The sequence below is a fragment of the Leucoraja erinacea genome, chromosome 23, assembly GCF_028641065.1.
Source record: "Leucoraja erinacea ecotype New England chromosome 23, Leri_hhj_1, whole genome shotgun sequence".
Classification (NCBI taxonomy): Eukaryota; Metazoa; Chordata; class Chondrichthyes; order Rajiformes; family Rajidae; genus Leucoraja; species Leucoraja erinaceus.
Window position 1 is genome coordinate 16,951,549 of NC_073399.1, and position 14,898 is coordinate 16,966,446.

General features: G+C 44.4%; 1 protein-coding gene across 1 annotated transcript in view; it reads right to left on the reverse strand.

Annotated features, from left to right (window-relative positions):
* The window catches only part of fscn2b (fascin actin-bundling protein 2b, retinal), a 36,370-nt gene extending 21,708 nt beyond the window's left edge, over positions 1-14,662 (reverse strand). The window contains exon 1 of the mRNA XM_055653975.1: positions 13,716-14,662. Coding sequence (XP_055509950.1) covers positions 13,716-14,538 — 823 coding nt within the window. The 5' untranslated portion in view covers positions 14,539-14,662. The remainder of the gene's footprint in view (positions 1-13,715) is intronic.
* Between the last annotated feature and the right edge of the window lie 236 nt (positions 14,663-14,898).

Sequence of the window (14,898 nt, forward strand, 5' to 3'; positions counted from 1 at the left end):
GGCCATTTAAGACTGAGGTGAGAAAAAACTTTTTCACCCAGAGAGTTGTGAATTTGTGGAATTCCCTGCCACAGAGGGCAATCACTGGATGGATTTAAGAGAGAGTTAGAGCTCTAGGGCCTAGTGGAATCAAGGGATATGGGGAGAAGGCAGGCACGGGTTATTAATTGGGGACGATCAGCCATGATCGCAATGAATGGCGGTGCTTGCTCGAAGAGCCAAATGGCCTCCTCCTGCACCTATTTTCTATGTTTCTATGTTTCTAAGGGTCTGACCCAAAATGTCACCTATTCCTTTTCTCCAGAGATGCTGCCTGACCCGCTGAATTACTCCAGCATTTTGTGTCTATTTTCAGTATAAACCAGCATCCGCAGTTCCTATCCAAAATGAGGTTGTTCATTTAAGGGCCCTCCGCATCGAGGCAATCTGCTCCTGCATCAGGAATCCGGATGTCAGCTCCTCCGCGCCGGACGATCAAACCTCGCGTCGGGGCTGGTTGAACCTTCTGCGACATTGGAGCTCCCGACATCCACAGCCTCTCCCGAGACTGTGAGCTCCCGACGTAAAGTCGGCAGGCTGCGGTCGGAGCGATTCCAGGCAAGGGATCGACTCCGATGTAGGTCCATGCCATGATAAAGCCTCCAGCTCCATCAATGGTAGGCCGCAGAACGAACGGAGAATGCCATCCGAAAATTAATCACATCTCCGGCAAGGTAGGAAACTGAAAAAAAAAGATTCCCCTCCCCCTCCCCCTCCCCCCACATAAAACAAACTGGAGAACATTTACACGAACACTAACAAATTAAAAAAAAGACGAAAAAACAAACAGACTATTTGCAGGGTTGCCAATCGTATGGTGTCCCTGGTGGACAAAGTACATTGTAGACATTGAATGTACCTAACGCTGAGATAGATTTGTAAATCAACACGGGAATCAAATGTATCCGAAGCCAACAGAAAATTGAAGGTCAATATAAGAAGGAAAAGAAGAAAATTGAAGGTCAATATATGACGGTAGTCATTCAGCCTGCCTGAATGACTACCGTCAGGTGGCCCTTACCTCGGTAGTCATGAAATGCTTTGAGAGGCTGGTGAAGAATCACATCTGCGCCTTCCTCCCTCGGAACATGGATCCGTTGCAGTTTGCATACCGTCCGAACAGGTCCACGGACGATGCGGTCTCCCAAGTCTTGCACACCGCTCTCTCCCATCTGGACAGCCAGAAGGGGGGCTACGTGAGATGCTGTTCATAGACTACAGTTCAGCCTTCAACACGATAGTCCCCACCAGACTGGCCGGGAAGCTACGGGAATTGGGGCTCAACACCTCCCTGTGTGCCTGGGTCCTGGACTTTCTCACCGCCAGGCCCCAGGTAGTCAAGATGGGAGGGAATACATCGAAGTCCCTCACCCTGAGCACAGGATCGCCCCAGGGTTGCGTCCTCAGCCCCCTATTGTACTCCCTGTACACACATGACTGTGTGGCTAGGTTCAGCTCCAATTCAATAATTAAGTTTGCTGATGACACTGTGGTGGTGGGCCTGATCTCAGACAATGATGAGAAGGCCTACCGGGAGGAGGTGGCTGATCTAGCACTCTGGTGCCAGGAGAACAGCCTCCTCTTGAACATCAAAAAAACAAAGGAGCTGATCATGGACTTTAGGAGGGCACATCATCCGAGGACGTACACTCCATTGAGTATAAATGGGGATCCTGTGGATAGGGTGAACTGTTTTAAATATCTGGGAGTCCACATCTCTGAGGATATGACATGGTCATCACACGCCTCAGCACTCGTGAGTAAGGCAAGGCAGCGCCTTTACCACCTCAGGCAATTGAGGAAATTCAGAGTGTCTCCGAGGATCCTCCAGTGCCTCTACGCAGCGGCGGTGGAAAGCATCTTGTCCGGGAACATTACCATCTGGTTTGGGAATTGCTCTGCCAAGGACAAGAAGGCTCTGCAGAAAGTAGTGCGTTCGGCCGAACGCACAATGGGAACTTCACTCACCCCACTGCAGGAACTATACAACAGGAGGTGCAACTCCAGAGCAAACAAAATCATGAAAGACCTCTTCCACCCCTGCAACGGACTGTTCCAGCCGCTACGGTCAGGCAAACGACTCCATTGCCATGCAGTGAGAACGGAGAGGTTGAGAAGGAGTTTCTTCCCAGAGGCAATTCGGACTGTAAACGCCCATCTCACCAGGGACTAACTCTACAGAACGTTTTTCCTTCTATTGTTTATTATGTAAAAGAATATGTGTGTTATGATTGTGTTTGTAATTTGTTTGGTTGTTTTGTTGTTTGTCTTTTGCACAAAAGTCCGCGAGCATTGCCACTTTCATTTCACTGCACATCTCGTATGTGTATGTGACAAATAAACTTGACTTGACTTGACTTGACTTGACTAAGATCAGTCAGAATGATGTTATTGAAAAGCCAAACAGGTCCATGGCTCTTATGGTCTATCCCTGGTCCTATTCCTTATGTTCATATTGTCAAAGAATAGTGGTCAGATTGTACAAAATTCTCTCACCCAAATGGGGCTTTTGTACCAAGGATAAACGCAAAAAGCTGAGGTAACTCAGCGAGTCAGGCAGCATCTCTGGAGAAAAGGAATTGGTTACGTTTCGGGTTGAGGCCTGTCTTCAGACTGACCTTTCTTCAGACAAAGGGAAACGAGAGATATAGAAGAAATTAGTGAAAGATATGGAAAGAAGTAATGACGGTAAAGGAAAGGCCATTGTTAGTTGTGGGCTTGGTGAAAACGAGTTACAGACAATGAGACTCAACAAGACGACTTTGAAGCTAGAACAACGACTTAGGTGGGGGAGAGAGGAGGGAGAGGGAATGTAAGGGTTACTTGAAGTCAGAGAAATCAATATTCATACCACTGGGTACTGAGTTGCCAAAGTGAAACATGAGGTGCTGTTTGCATTTGGTCTCACACTGACAAAAATTAGGTTATCAAAATGGTTAAGATTGAGACTTCTGCAATGAATAGGCTGAAGGGTTCATAGAGGGCAGATACATATTGAGCTTCATATCAGCCACTGTTTAATTGCTGACTCCCTCTTTGGGAATGTGAATAGTTTTTATCAAGTAGATAAACTGATAAATTATTCAGTGTAAGGTGACCCAGCAGGGTGTTGCTATGTATTTTACAAAGAACTGTTTGTGCTCACAGGCTTGTTCACCCAGGTTTTCTAATATTTTCTTAGCGTAACTATTTCAGGATTGTGAGGAAGAGTTTAGGAGTGTTAGCAGGAAAAGCTGATTGTTTTCCTTGAGTTTCCCAGTTGTACTAAAATAATTGCACAGTGCTTGAGCCCTGCTTTTGTACCACATTAGATGAGATGTTATTGTTCAGACACATACAGGCCGCAAAAATAATCATTGTCCTTGATATTTTATAAAGAGCATAAATCGGTTAAATATTGCAAGTTTGAATCTCATATACGCACTATGAATTTGCACGTTGACTAGTGTTGACAATAGAATCATAGAACTGTACAGCACAGAAATAGGTCCTTGTCTGCCCATCTTGTACCCGCTGAATGTGATGCCCTCCATGCTTATCCCATTTATCTGCATTAGACCCTTGTCTCTCAATGCCTTTCCTACCCAAGACTAAACATCTTTCAAACATCGTAATTGTAGTTGCTTCCACCACCTCCTCTGGCAGCTTGTTCCAGATATTCACCACTCTCTTGAGTGAAAAAATTACCATCTTCTTTAAATTTCTTCCCATCTTATCTTAAACTTCTGCCCTCTTGTTCAAAAAAACTCTAACTACCTAAGCTATCTATACTCTTCGTAATTTTATAAACTTATGTAAGCTTAAGAGCGGCACAGTGGTGTAGCGATAGAGTTGTTGCCTTACACCGTCAAAGACCCGTGTTTGACACTGACTACGGGTGCTATCTGTAGGTAAAACTGTAAATGATCTTGTGTTAGTCGCTGGTCGGCGTGGACTCGGTGGGCTGTGGGGTCCGTTTCAACACTGTATCGCCAATGTCTAAACGTTTCGGGTCGAGACCCTTCTTCAGAATGGTTGGAATGAGTCTGAAGATGGGTCTCGTCCCGAAATGTCACCCATTCCTTCTCTCCAAAGAGGTTGCCTGACCCGCTGAGTTACTCCAGCATTTTGTGTCTATCTTCGATTTAAACCAGCATCTGCAGTTGTTTCCAACACCTGCAATTCCTTCCTACACATCAAATCTTCTTCACATTTTTGTCTTTTCGTTCTATGGTTCTTGCCCCTTCTACAATGGGAACAGCTTTTTCTTTATCTTCTCTATGTCTAGACCATTCAGGATTTTATCTATCAGATCCCTTCTCAACTTCCTCTGTTCCATGGAGAAAAACGTCAAATTTGCCAGTGTATCTTTGTAACACGTGAGTGCACATTCACAAGGCATTCATATCTTTCCTAATGGATATAAATACAGGTATGTTTGAACCAAGAGTTTTTACGTTTTGTGCTTCATGCTGCTGCTTATAAAGCTGAGAGTCCATATACTATTTATAACTTATTTCTCAAAGTACCTTGCCGCTTGCAAACATTTACACACATACATCCTCAGATTTCTTTTTTGCCGAATCATTTTTATGTTGCTCTGCCACTTCTTTTTCCTACCAAGATGTAACAAATTTGCATTTTTTTACTTTACATTTCATGAGTCATGCATTCCACCTGTCTGTCCGTTTCTCCTCAGTGTACAATAGTTTTAATTTTCGAGATATTTTAGGAAACAGGCCCTTTGGTCCCCCAAGTCGGTGCCGATCAGCAATCCCCGTACAATAGTTCTATCCTACACCATAGGGACAATTTTTACAGAAGCCAATTAACCTTCAAACCTGCACATCTTTGGGACGTGGGAGAAAACTGGCGCACCTGGGGAAAACCCACCCAGGTCACAGGAAGAACATCCAAACTCCGTACAGACAGCATCCATAGTCAGGATCAAATCCGGGTCTTTGCCGCTGTAAGGCATAAACTCTCCTGCTGTGCTGCCATTGTAGTACACCCTCCTCACAGTTCATTGCGTTTTGTCTCATTTTCAAATTTAGAAATTGGTAACTGCAGAAATAATAAACTCTGACAACTTTGTCAGGGATCAGTAGCTTGTGGCATGTTATGCCCCTGTCCCACTTAGGAAACCTGAACGGAAACCTTTGGAGACTTTGCGCCCCACCCAAGGTTTCCGTGCAGTTCCCGGAGGTTTTTGTCAGTCTCCCTAATGGTCGAAAGTGGTTTCCGCTTCTTTTATGTTCTGGCGATTATTTAAAAAAATTCAAAACCAGCCGCGACTAAATATAGGTTGCCGTTTTAAAAATCGGTAATTTTTCAGTCAAGGCCGGTTGCGATGCTAGTTGAAGGTGTTTTCCAGAGGTTGCAGGTAGTGGAAGGTCTGACTAAAGTTGGGACAGGGCATTACTGGCTAAACCTTGAGCAAAGTGGAGACTTTTTTTGGGCAAAGACTTTGCTGAATTTAATGAAGCAAATCAGATGGATGATTAGGAGTGAACTTTTTAAAGAGTGATTTTGATTAATCAGGTTAATGAATTCATTTGATAAGGTTTAAGATTCAAATGGGAAGTAAATAATCTGTACAAAATATAGAATATCAGATAGAATGAGAGCAAAGATAGTAAAGGGTGAATTGGGCACAGTAAATTTAAGGAACAATCAAAAACAAATGGGATTATTTTTTTTAGCAAAGAGATGGTGACAGTACTTGTAAGCATATTTCAAGAAACAAATTAAAGAGATAAAAAATTGGTGTAGAATGTCCTGGATGAATAAAGACATAAGCCAATTAAAATTGATATATAACCTACCAACACTATATCAAAAAGGAAAATATGAAAATTAAGAATAGAATGAGAGAAAATTCAATGTGCATGAGAATATATATTTTTACAAACATCAAAAGATATTTTTTACAAATATCTCTAAAAGACAATAGTGATGCAGAGCCAATGAGCCTTTAAGGTTTCTTATTTGTTTTTAATAAATACTTTTGGATATAAAACAAATCCTGAGGTATTTTTGTCTTAGTTTAGTTTAGAGATCCAGCATGGAAACAGGCCCTTCAGCCCATCGAATCCACATCAACCATCAATCTCCCGTTCATACTAGCTCTATGTTGTCCCACTTTCTCATCCACTCCCGACACATTGGGGGAAATTTTACAGAGCCCAATTAACCTACAGACCCGCACGTCTTCGGGATAGAAACATAGAAAATAGATGCAGGAGGAGGCCATTCGGCCCTTCGAGCCAGCACCGCCATTCATTGTGATCATGGCTGTTGTGGGAGGAAACCAGAGGAAACCCACACAGTCACAGAGAGAGTAACACAGAGAATGGCAAAGTACGGAGTGAAATGGGGTGGAGGGCGTGAAAGGAGGAGAGAAAAGAACAGGGTGATGGGTGTTTAAGAAGGAACTGCAGATGCTGGAAAATCGAAGGTACACAAAAATGCTGGAGAAACTCAGCGGGCGCAGCAGCATCCATGGAGCGAAGGAAATAGATAAAGTTTTGGGCTGAAACCCTTCTTCAGACTGATGGGGGGTGGCGGGGAGAAGAAAGGAAAAAGGAGGAGGAGGAGCCCGAGGGTGATGGGGATGGTGGGAGAAATGTGTGCGTACCAGTGCATGAGGGGAGGGGAATGGGGGGGTAAGAAGAGGAAGTCAGGAGGGTTTACAAAATTGGAGCATTCAATATTCGTGCTGTTGGGTTGTCGTCTATCCAGGTGAAATTTGAGGTGCTGCTCTTCCAGTTTATGTGTAGCCTCACTCTGTCAGTGAAAGAGGCTAAGGACAGAAAGATCAGTGCGAGAATGGGGAGGGGAGCTAAACCAGTTAGCAACTGGGATCTCTGGTCGGCTTTGGTGGACTAAGAGCAAATGTTCGACAAAACGGCCACATGGTCTACACTTGGTCTCGCTGATTCAGACCTAATAATATTAGCTTAACCTGTTAGCTTAAAGACTGTGGTAGGGAATATTTTAAGAGTATTTAATTAAGGATGAAATTTTCAGTTATGCAAGAATTCAACAGCTAGATATTGCTGAATGAATTTCAGAATGAAAATCAAGACATCAGTATTCTTTGGGTTGGGTCATAACATCGATAGATGGAAAGCACTGGGCTTTTGCAACATAAAAGGCTCATTTATGTAAAGAATATAGGAACATAATACATAGGGACAAAACTACATTAGATGATTATAGGTCCAGTCTACCTAATTATTCCTTGGTTAAATGCATGTGGCCAATTTCCCACTTGTTACATAGAAACATAGAAACATAGAAAATAGGTGCAGGAGGAGGTAATTCAGCCTTTCGAGCCAGCACCGCCATTCATTGCGATCATGGCAGACCCGTATCTGCCTTCACCCCATATCCGTTGATTCCACTAGCCCCTAGAGCTCTATCTAACTCTCTCTTAAATCCATCCAGTGATTTGGCCTCCACTGCCCTTTGTGGCAAGGAATTCCACAAATTCACAACTCTCTGGGTGAAAACATTTTTTCTCACCTCAGTCTTAAATGGCCTCCCCTTTATTCTAAGAAATGTTAACATAATACGTAGAACAGTACGGCATAGGAACAGGCCCTTTGGCCCACAATGCCAGTGCTAACATGATGGCAAGTTAAGCCAGCCTCCTTCTGCCTGCACATGACCCATACCCCTCCATTCCCTGCATATCTCAAACCCTCTTCCACGTAACTATTGTATCAGCCTCCACCACCACCCAGGCATCACATTCCAGGCACCTACCAGATACCCTGTGTTAAAAAAAAAAACCCTGCCCTTTCACCTTAAAGCTATGCCCTCTAGTCTTTGACATCTCCGTCCAGGGAGAACGTTTCTGACAGTCTACCTGTTCTGTCAGATGCCAAAGAAAAAATGACATGTTCACAAGTCCATCCAAAGAGAATACGAAGGCAGTGGGACAAGATGCTGGTGCTATCTGAGTCTCTTACATCTGGGAATATGGATCTATGTAGGCACATTCAATGCTTTCCTTGTCATAGCCAGAAGAATACCTGTGGTCCCATTTTGTGCTGTTTTTCTCTCTTGAGCCAATTAGCTTATTGTCCTTTAAGTGATTTGTGATTGTTCATAACAGTTTTCGATCTCCATTGAGTCATAAAGTCACAGGCATACAGCGTAGAAACAGACTTGCCCACACCAACCAATATGTCTCATCTACATTATTCCCACCTGCCTACCTGGCCTATATCCCTCTGAAATTATCCTATACATGTACCTCTCTAAATGTTTCTCAAATGTTGCAATGGTACTTGCCTCAATGATCTCCGTCATTGTGGAAATGGAATAAGAAGTGATAATCTATTCAGTTTGAAGCAATTGCCTCTTTGCCCAGATGGTTGTGGATTCCACAAGGTGATACAACCCAGGAAAACATCCACTAGGCCCATTTAACATCATTGCTGCAAAGGGCCTGTCCCACTTACGGGTCCTTGGCAAGCAGATTACGCGATCTCGTGGTCGCGTTGAGGCGCGCGAGCATCGTATGGCCGGTCCCACTGAGAAGCGGGGAGCGGAGACCCGACTCGGCCTCGGAGCTGTGGCGAGGCAGCGACCACCCGCGGAGTTTGAACCGTCGCCTCGGCGCAGAGGGAGAACAAAGAGGGAAGAGCCAGAGACTTTAAGATTTTGCCTTCCACAGCAGTGAGAAGCATTTGGTGAACTCGCTGAACTCGGCCTGGGACTAAATTTGTGGTCCGGACTATGTGTGTTTTTCTAATCCCAGTATGGGCCAAGAAAATTGAAGATAGACACAAAATGCTGGAGTAACTCAGCAGGACCGGCAGCATTTCGGGAGAGAAGGAATGGATGATGTTTCGGGTCAAGACCCTTCTTTCAGACTGAAGAAGGGTCTCGACCCAAAACATCACCCATTGCTTCTCTCCAGAGATGCTGCCGGTCCCGCTGAGTTACTCCTACATTTTGCATCCATCTTCAAATGACGTCACGCGGTCCAGACACTGTGCGATCGAATGAGGTCGCGCGCGACCTTCGTGGGACCGTCGTGCCTCAACGCGACCATGAGGTCGCGTAATTAGCATGCCAAGGACATGCAAGTGGGATAGGCCCTTAAGTATGAAGTGCTGCACTGCTGGAGCTGCCCTCTATAAAACCCGAAGACCCAAAGGCACTATCGGAAAGAAAGAAAACAAGTGTTTTTTACGATACATAATGAGACCTCCTGAAATGAACCTATAAAAAGCCAATTAATTATATTCCTGTCCAAGATGTCTTTTTGCTAACAAAATGGATTTTGTGTCTGCAAGATATGTGATAGTGTGGGGAGCACTTTGAAATCTTTCTGAAAGATATAATTAAATTCTTTGTAAATACAAGTGTTGGGCAGCACAGTGGTCAGCAGTAGAGTTGCTGCCTTACAGCGTCAGAGACCCGGGTTCGATCTTGACTGCGGATGTTGTCTGTATGGAGTTTGTACGTTCTCCCTGTGGCCGCATGGATTTTCTACGGGCGCTCCGGTTTCCTCTCACACTCCAAAGACGTACAGGTTATTCGGTAAAATTATAAATTGTCCCTAGTGTGTAGGATAGTGCTAGCGTATGGGGTGATCGTTGGTCGGTGCGGAGAGGGTGGGCCAACTCAGCTTCGACCCTTTAGGACAACGCCCAGAGGATTGTCGGCTGCCCTCTCCTTACCTTGGAGGACTTACACAGTTCCCGCTGCACCAAAAAATCCCAGAGTGTCTTTTTGCTAACAAAATGGATTTTGTCCTGTTTGAACTGTTGCCATCAGGGGAGCACGGTACAAATTTACAAGGACAAGAAAGATATACTAAAACAGTTTTTAAATACAAGTGCTATAAAAGCACAGTGTAGCAGCGAAGGAACGCAGGGGCGAGACGTACAGAAGGGACTGTGGTACATCTGTGAAATCGACAGAAGGATGGAGGGTTTGTTTATGCGTGCTATTTGGCGCGTGGATTTTATACGGGCGCTCCAGTTTCCTCTCACACTCCAAAGACGTACAGGTTATTCGGTAAAACTATAAATTGTCTCTAGTGTGTAGGATAGTGCTAGCGTTAAATGGGGTGATCGTTGGTCGGTGCGGAGAGGGTGGGCCAACTCAGCTTCGACCCTTCTAGATCTTTAAAGTCTACAATTTTTTTCATGAATTCCGTAAACTATAAAATTGCAAACAATAAGGTTAGATTTGATAATAAAGATGCAGACTAGATGGAAAAATGGGTAAAAATAATTATGATAGGGATTCTTCTTGTTAGTAATTGTTGTCCGACATTTAGTTGACTGCGAGAGATGTCTCCTGAAACTGAAGAGGTTCAGATCTGCTCTACACGAAAATTTAATTTCAGATCATTTGGATTGTTGATGCAACAGGATCAAAGTAGTTTGAAGGGAGCAGAGACATGTTCATTGCTTGTCCCGGTACCTTGGTCCACCGAGCCTTCTAGCGTGCTCCCGGTACGGTGGCCCGCCAAGCCTTCGGCCAGGTTCCACGGTCCGATGAGCCTTGGGTCTTCCAGGCATCCACCACTCTCTGTGTAAAGAACTTGCTTGCACATTGCCTTTAGACTTTGCCTCCCTCAACTTACGGTTATGCCCTTGAGGCTTTGACATTTATTTCCACCCTGGGAAAATTGCTCTGACTGTAAAAAGTCAAATTTATGAAGACGATTTAAATGCCTGTTTTATTACACAAAGCTCCACTAATCCATTCTCTGCACCAGTCAACTATAATTTATTGCTGTGAACAAGAAACTGGGAATCAACACATGTATCACTGGCTTACCCTTAACCTAAAAGCAGTTCTGCATGCAGAATGACAGAAAGATAGAAAGGATGCTACATTTGCTGTCTCACTGCAGTCATTCCTGATGTTAACACAAGGGCAGCATTGGGTTTTACTGTAATTAAGCTATTTAGAAAAACAGTATCTTGAAAGTGAATAGAGAAATAAGTCCACCAATTCCACACTCTGTTTAATTTAATTCGCAGGCATAAACTAAAGTGAAAAATATGTAGGAATGTGAAGGATTTCACTGCTTGGAATATACAACCATTTCTCCTTTGCCCAGATGTATCAGAATTAAGTACTCCAACAGCATCTCATATTTCGCTTGGGCAGGTTACAACCCAGTGTTATGAATATTGATTTCTCTAACTTCAAGTAACCCCTGCACTCCCTTTCTCACCATCCGTCCCCCACCCAGATTGCACCAGGTTCCCGTTCTCACCTAGCAAACAATGGCAAGTTTCCTTTATCATAGTTACTTTTCTGCAGATCTTTCATTCATTTGTTCTATACCTCTCTACATCACTGTCTATATCTCTTGTTTGCCTTTCCCCTGACTAGTCTGAAGAAGGGTCTCAACCCGAAACGTCACCCATTCCTTCTCTCCAGAGATGCTGCCTGTCCCACTGAGTTACTCCAGCATGTTATGTCTATCTTCGGTTTAAACCAACATCTGCAGTTCCTTCCTACACACTCTCAGATTAAGTATCAATCAGCAAGACATATGGTGAATATCACCCTGCATTAACTCCCAGAATGGCACTTTCTCTCAAGATTTTTGAAAACTAAAGCAATCAGAAGATTTGGTGAATGAGTGCAAAGAACCCATGATCTTACTGAATGGCACATGAAAATCAAGTACCATACGGACTACTCTTCAGTTCCTTAAGCCTCCTGCCTGAGTCCAAAAGCTGTCTTAATTCCCAACTCAGGGGGTTGTTCCTGCCAACCTGGGATGAATTCAAGGCATTAAACTCCTCATTGCAAAGAGTTTTATAAATGCCATAACAGAAAATATTTGGAACAACTATTACTAAAAGTCTGGAAATTGCACCTTGACTTATTCTTGTAACTGGTGTAATTTGTAGGATTAATCTGAAATCTGCGCTTGTCTTCATGAGGTAACCTTGGAAATGTCCAAAACTGATAGTGAAAAGCAACAAAACTATCTAGAGATCCTTTTACAATTGACTAGAGATGAATAATTATTGAAATATATATGGATAAAATGTCTCCACTCATTTCTAGGAATTGTATACAGATTTATGAATTGAATTTAATATTTAATTGCATGTGTGCTTTGCGAAACTACTTCTAATATATTTTAGAAAGCTTCTGTTCACTGGATGGTTTAGGAAAGAACTGCAGATGCTGGAAGAATCAAAGGTAGACAAAAATGCTGGAGAAACTCAGCGGGTGAGGCAGCATCCATGGAGCGAAGGAATAGGTGATGTTTCGGGTCGAGACCCTTCTTCAGACTGATGGTGGGGTGGGGGCGGGAAGAAGAAAGGAAGAGGTGGAGACAGTGGGCTGTGGGAGAGATGGAAAGGGGAGGGGAAGGAAGGAGAAAGCAAGGACTACCCGAAATTGGAGAAGTCAATGTTCAAACCGCTGGGGTGTAAACTAACCAAGCAAAATATGAGGTGCTGCTCCTCCAATTTGCGGTGGGACTCACTCTGGCCACGGAGGAGGCCCAGGACAGAAAGGTCGGATTTGGAATGGGAGGGGGAGTTGAATTGCTGAGCCACCGGGAGATCAGGTTGGTTAATGTGAACTATGCGGAGGTGTTGGGCGAAGCGATCGCCAAGCCTGTGCTTGGTCTCACCGATGTAGAGCAGTTGACACCTCGGTGTCTAGGTGTCAACTGCTCTTCATCGTTGAGACCAAGCGCAGGCTTGGCGATCGCTTCGCCCGACACCTCCGCACAGTTCACAGGTACATAAATAGAACAGGTTTGGAGGAATATGGACCAAACCCGGGTAAGTGGGACTAGTGTAGCTGAGACATGTCGGCGGGTGTGGGCAAGTTGGGCCAAAGGGCTGTTTCCACATTGTATCCACACTCTATGACTCTTGCATCAGAATATGAATTTGCTGGTTTCTCCTGACACACTACAACAATTGCTTAGGAAGTAAACTAACTTTAGCAGTACAAGTTTTGATGATTTCGTAACAAGAATAATATTCTGGTCATTGTGGGCCGAATAACCCGCACCTGTGCTGTACTATTAATTATGTTTTGAAAGATGTGGTTTTAACTTTGTCCAAGTAAACCAGTGAAAGATCTCACATTTTCCCGCTCAGTCCGCCGAGTCTCCCGGTTGCCAAGCATTTCAACTCCCCTACCCACCCATTTCCTATACTGACCATCCTGTCCTGGGCCACCGCCATTGCTAGATTGATGCCACACATAAATTGGAGAAACAGCACCTCACATTTTGCTTGGGTAGCTTACAACCAAACGGTTTCGGCCCGAAACGTTGCCTATTTCCTTCGCTCCATAGATGCTGCTGCACCCGCTGAGTTTCTCCAGCTTTTTTGTGTACCTGGTATGACCATTGAATTCTCTAATTTTTAGTAGCTTCTAATAACACTCCCCTGCCTGCCCCCCTCCTCCACCCTAATTGCTTAACCAGTTGCACAATTCACCATATTATATTCCTCTTGAGATCATACCTTCCCGAGCCAACAATGGGCCTACTAAGAGCTCCACCCTGCCTGAGGTAATTTGTTGCTGGCCCTGAATGGTCCTGGTCTTTTTCTCAACTCCCTCCAGCTCTTCACTGCCACCTACCCCTTCAATCCCCCGACCCACTGAGTTACACCAGTACTTTATCTCTGGTATAAACCGGCATCTGCAGTTCCTTGTTTCTACATGCATCTCACCTTGTCTGATTGATACCAGGCGGTCATTGCAAGCCTGTAAAACCACTTGGGGGTGACTCTGCTCCAAATCGAAGAGATCATCCTTGCCAGGCTTGGAGTTTCTTCCCGACCTCAGAGTGCCAATCGGCCCCATTGCACTCAGATATTTCCCCTCGTGGTCCTTGAAGGCGATTTTCCCAGCTTTAAATTCCAAGGTGTAGCTAGTGTCCAAATCTCGCTTGTTAACTAGCTTCCCATCGGTACGGAGAAACCTGTTGTCGCAGGTCTGGATGCTGTACTTCTTATCTTGATAGATCAGGGTGATGAGAGCATCCACCCCCCAGGGAATGTTGCTATCAGCGGATAGCTCGTCCTCTTGCATCGAGAGATGGGCGTATCTTTTCCGATTGACGCTTAACAGGTTCGCCTGGGGATGGCTGGCCAGGTGAATAGACCAGAATTCAGACTCGGTGATGTTCTGGGCAAAACACGAGAGATGGTCTTCGGTTCCACCAAAGTAGCGCTTGTGGGGTTCAGATTGCAAGGTCCACCTGCCGTCGCCATGTGCAATGACCGTGAACCTACAGTCATCGTCTGGCTTCTCGGCTTCACATGACACGTTGCCATCCTTGTTAGCCAACAGGTAGCGCCCAAGGTGACTCCTGAGAAAGACCACGGAGTTTTTGCCATCGTCTTGCTCCAACGTCCAGATCTGTTTTTTCTTTAGGCTGGCGCCTGATGCATTCACCTTGAAACCAAACGCTTCTGCCGTCAGGTATTTGTTGTTGTAGTTGATTAGTCCAAATTGGATCTTTAAAGCTTGGTGGGTTCCGTTAGTGGGCATCTCTTTCCTTTCAACTTATTTTTTCCAACTTGCAGGGGGAACTTCAACCCGCTCTTCCAGCTGTTCTCAGAAACAATACAAGCACTTGTTTTGTGTGGATCTGCTCCTTGAAGACTTAAAGAGGTCCAAAAACTTGCCAAAACAAAACATCCAAACACTACACACGCATCCAGTGACGTTGGCTTAAATGTCCAGTCATTTAGCTCTCCCACTATCCGCTATAAAGCCTTTAATAGCGATTAACAAAAAAAAAGCACCTCAGCAAATAATTTAAATATTCTCAAAGCTTTAGGATTTCAAGATCTGTTTTTGTGCAAGTCGATTTTTTTTTTTTTGGTGGGAAGTAAATTGCTTGTCTCG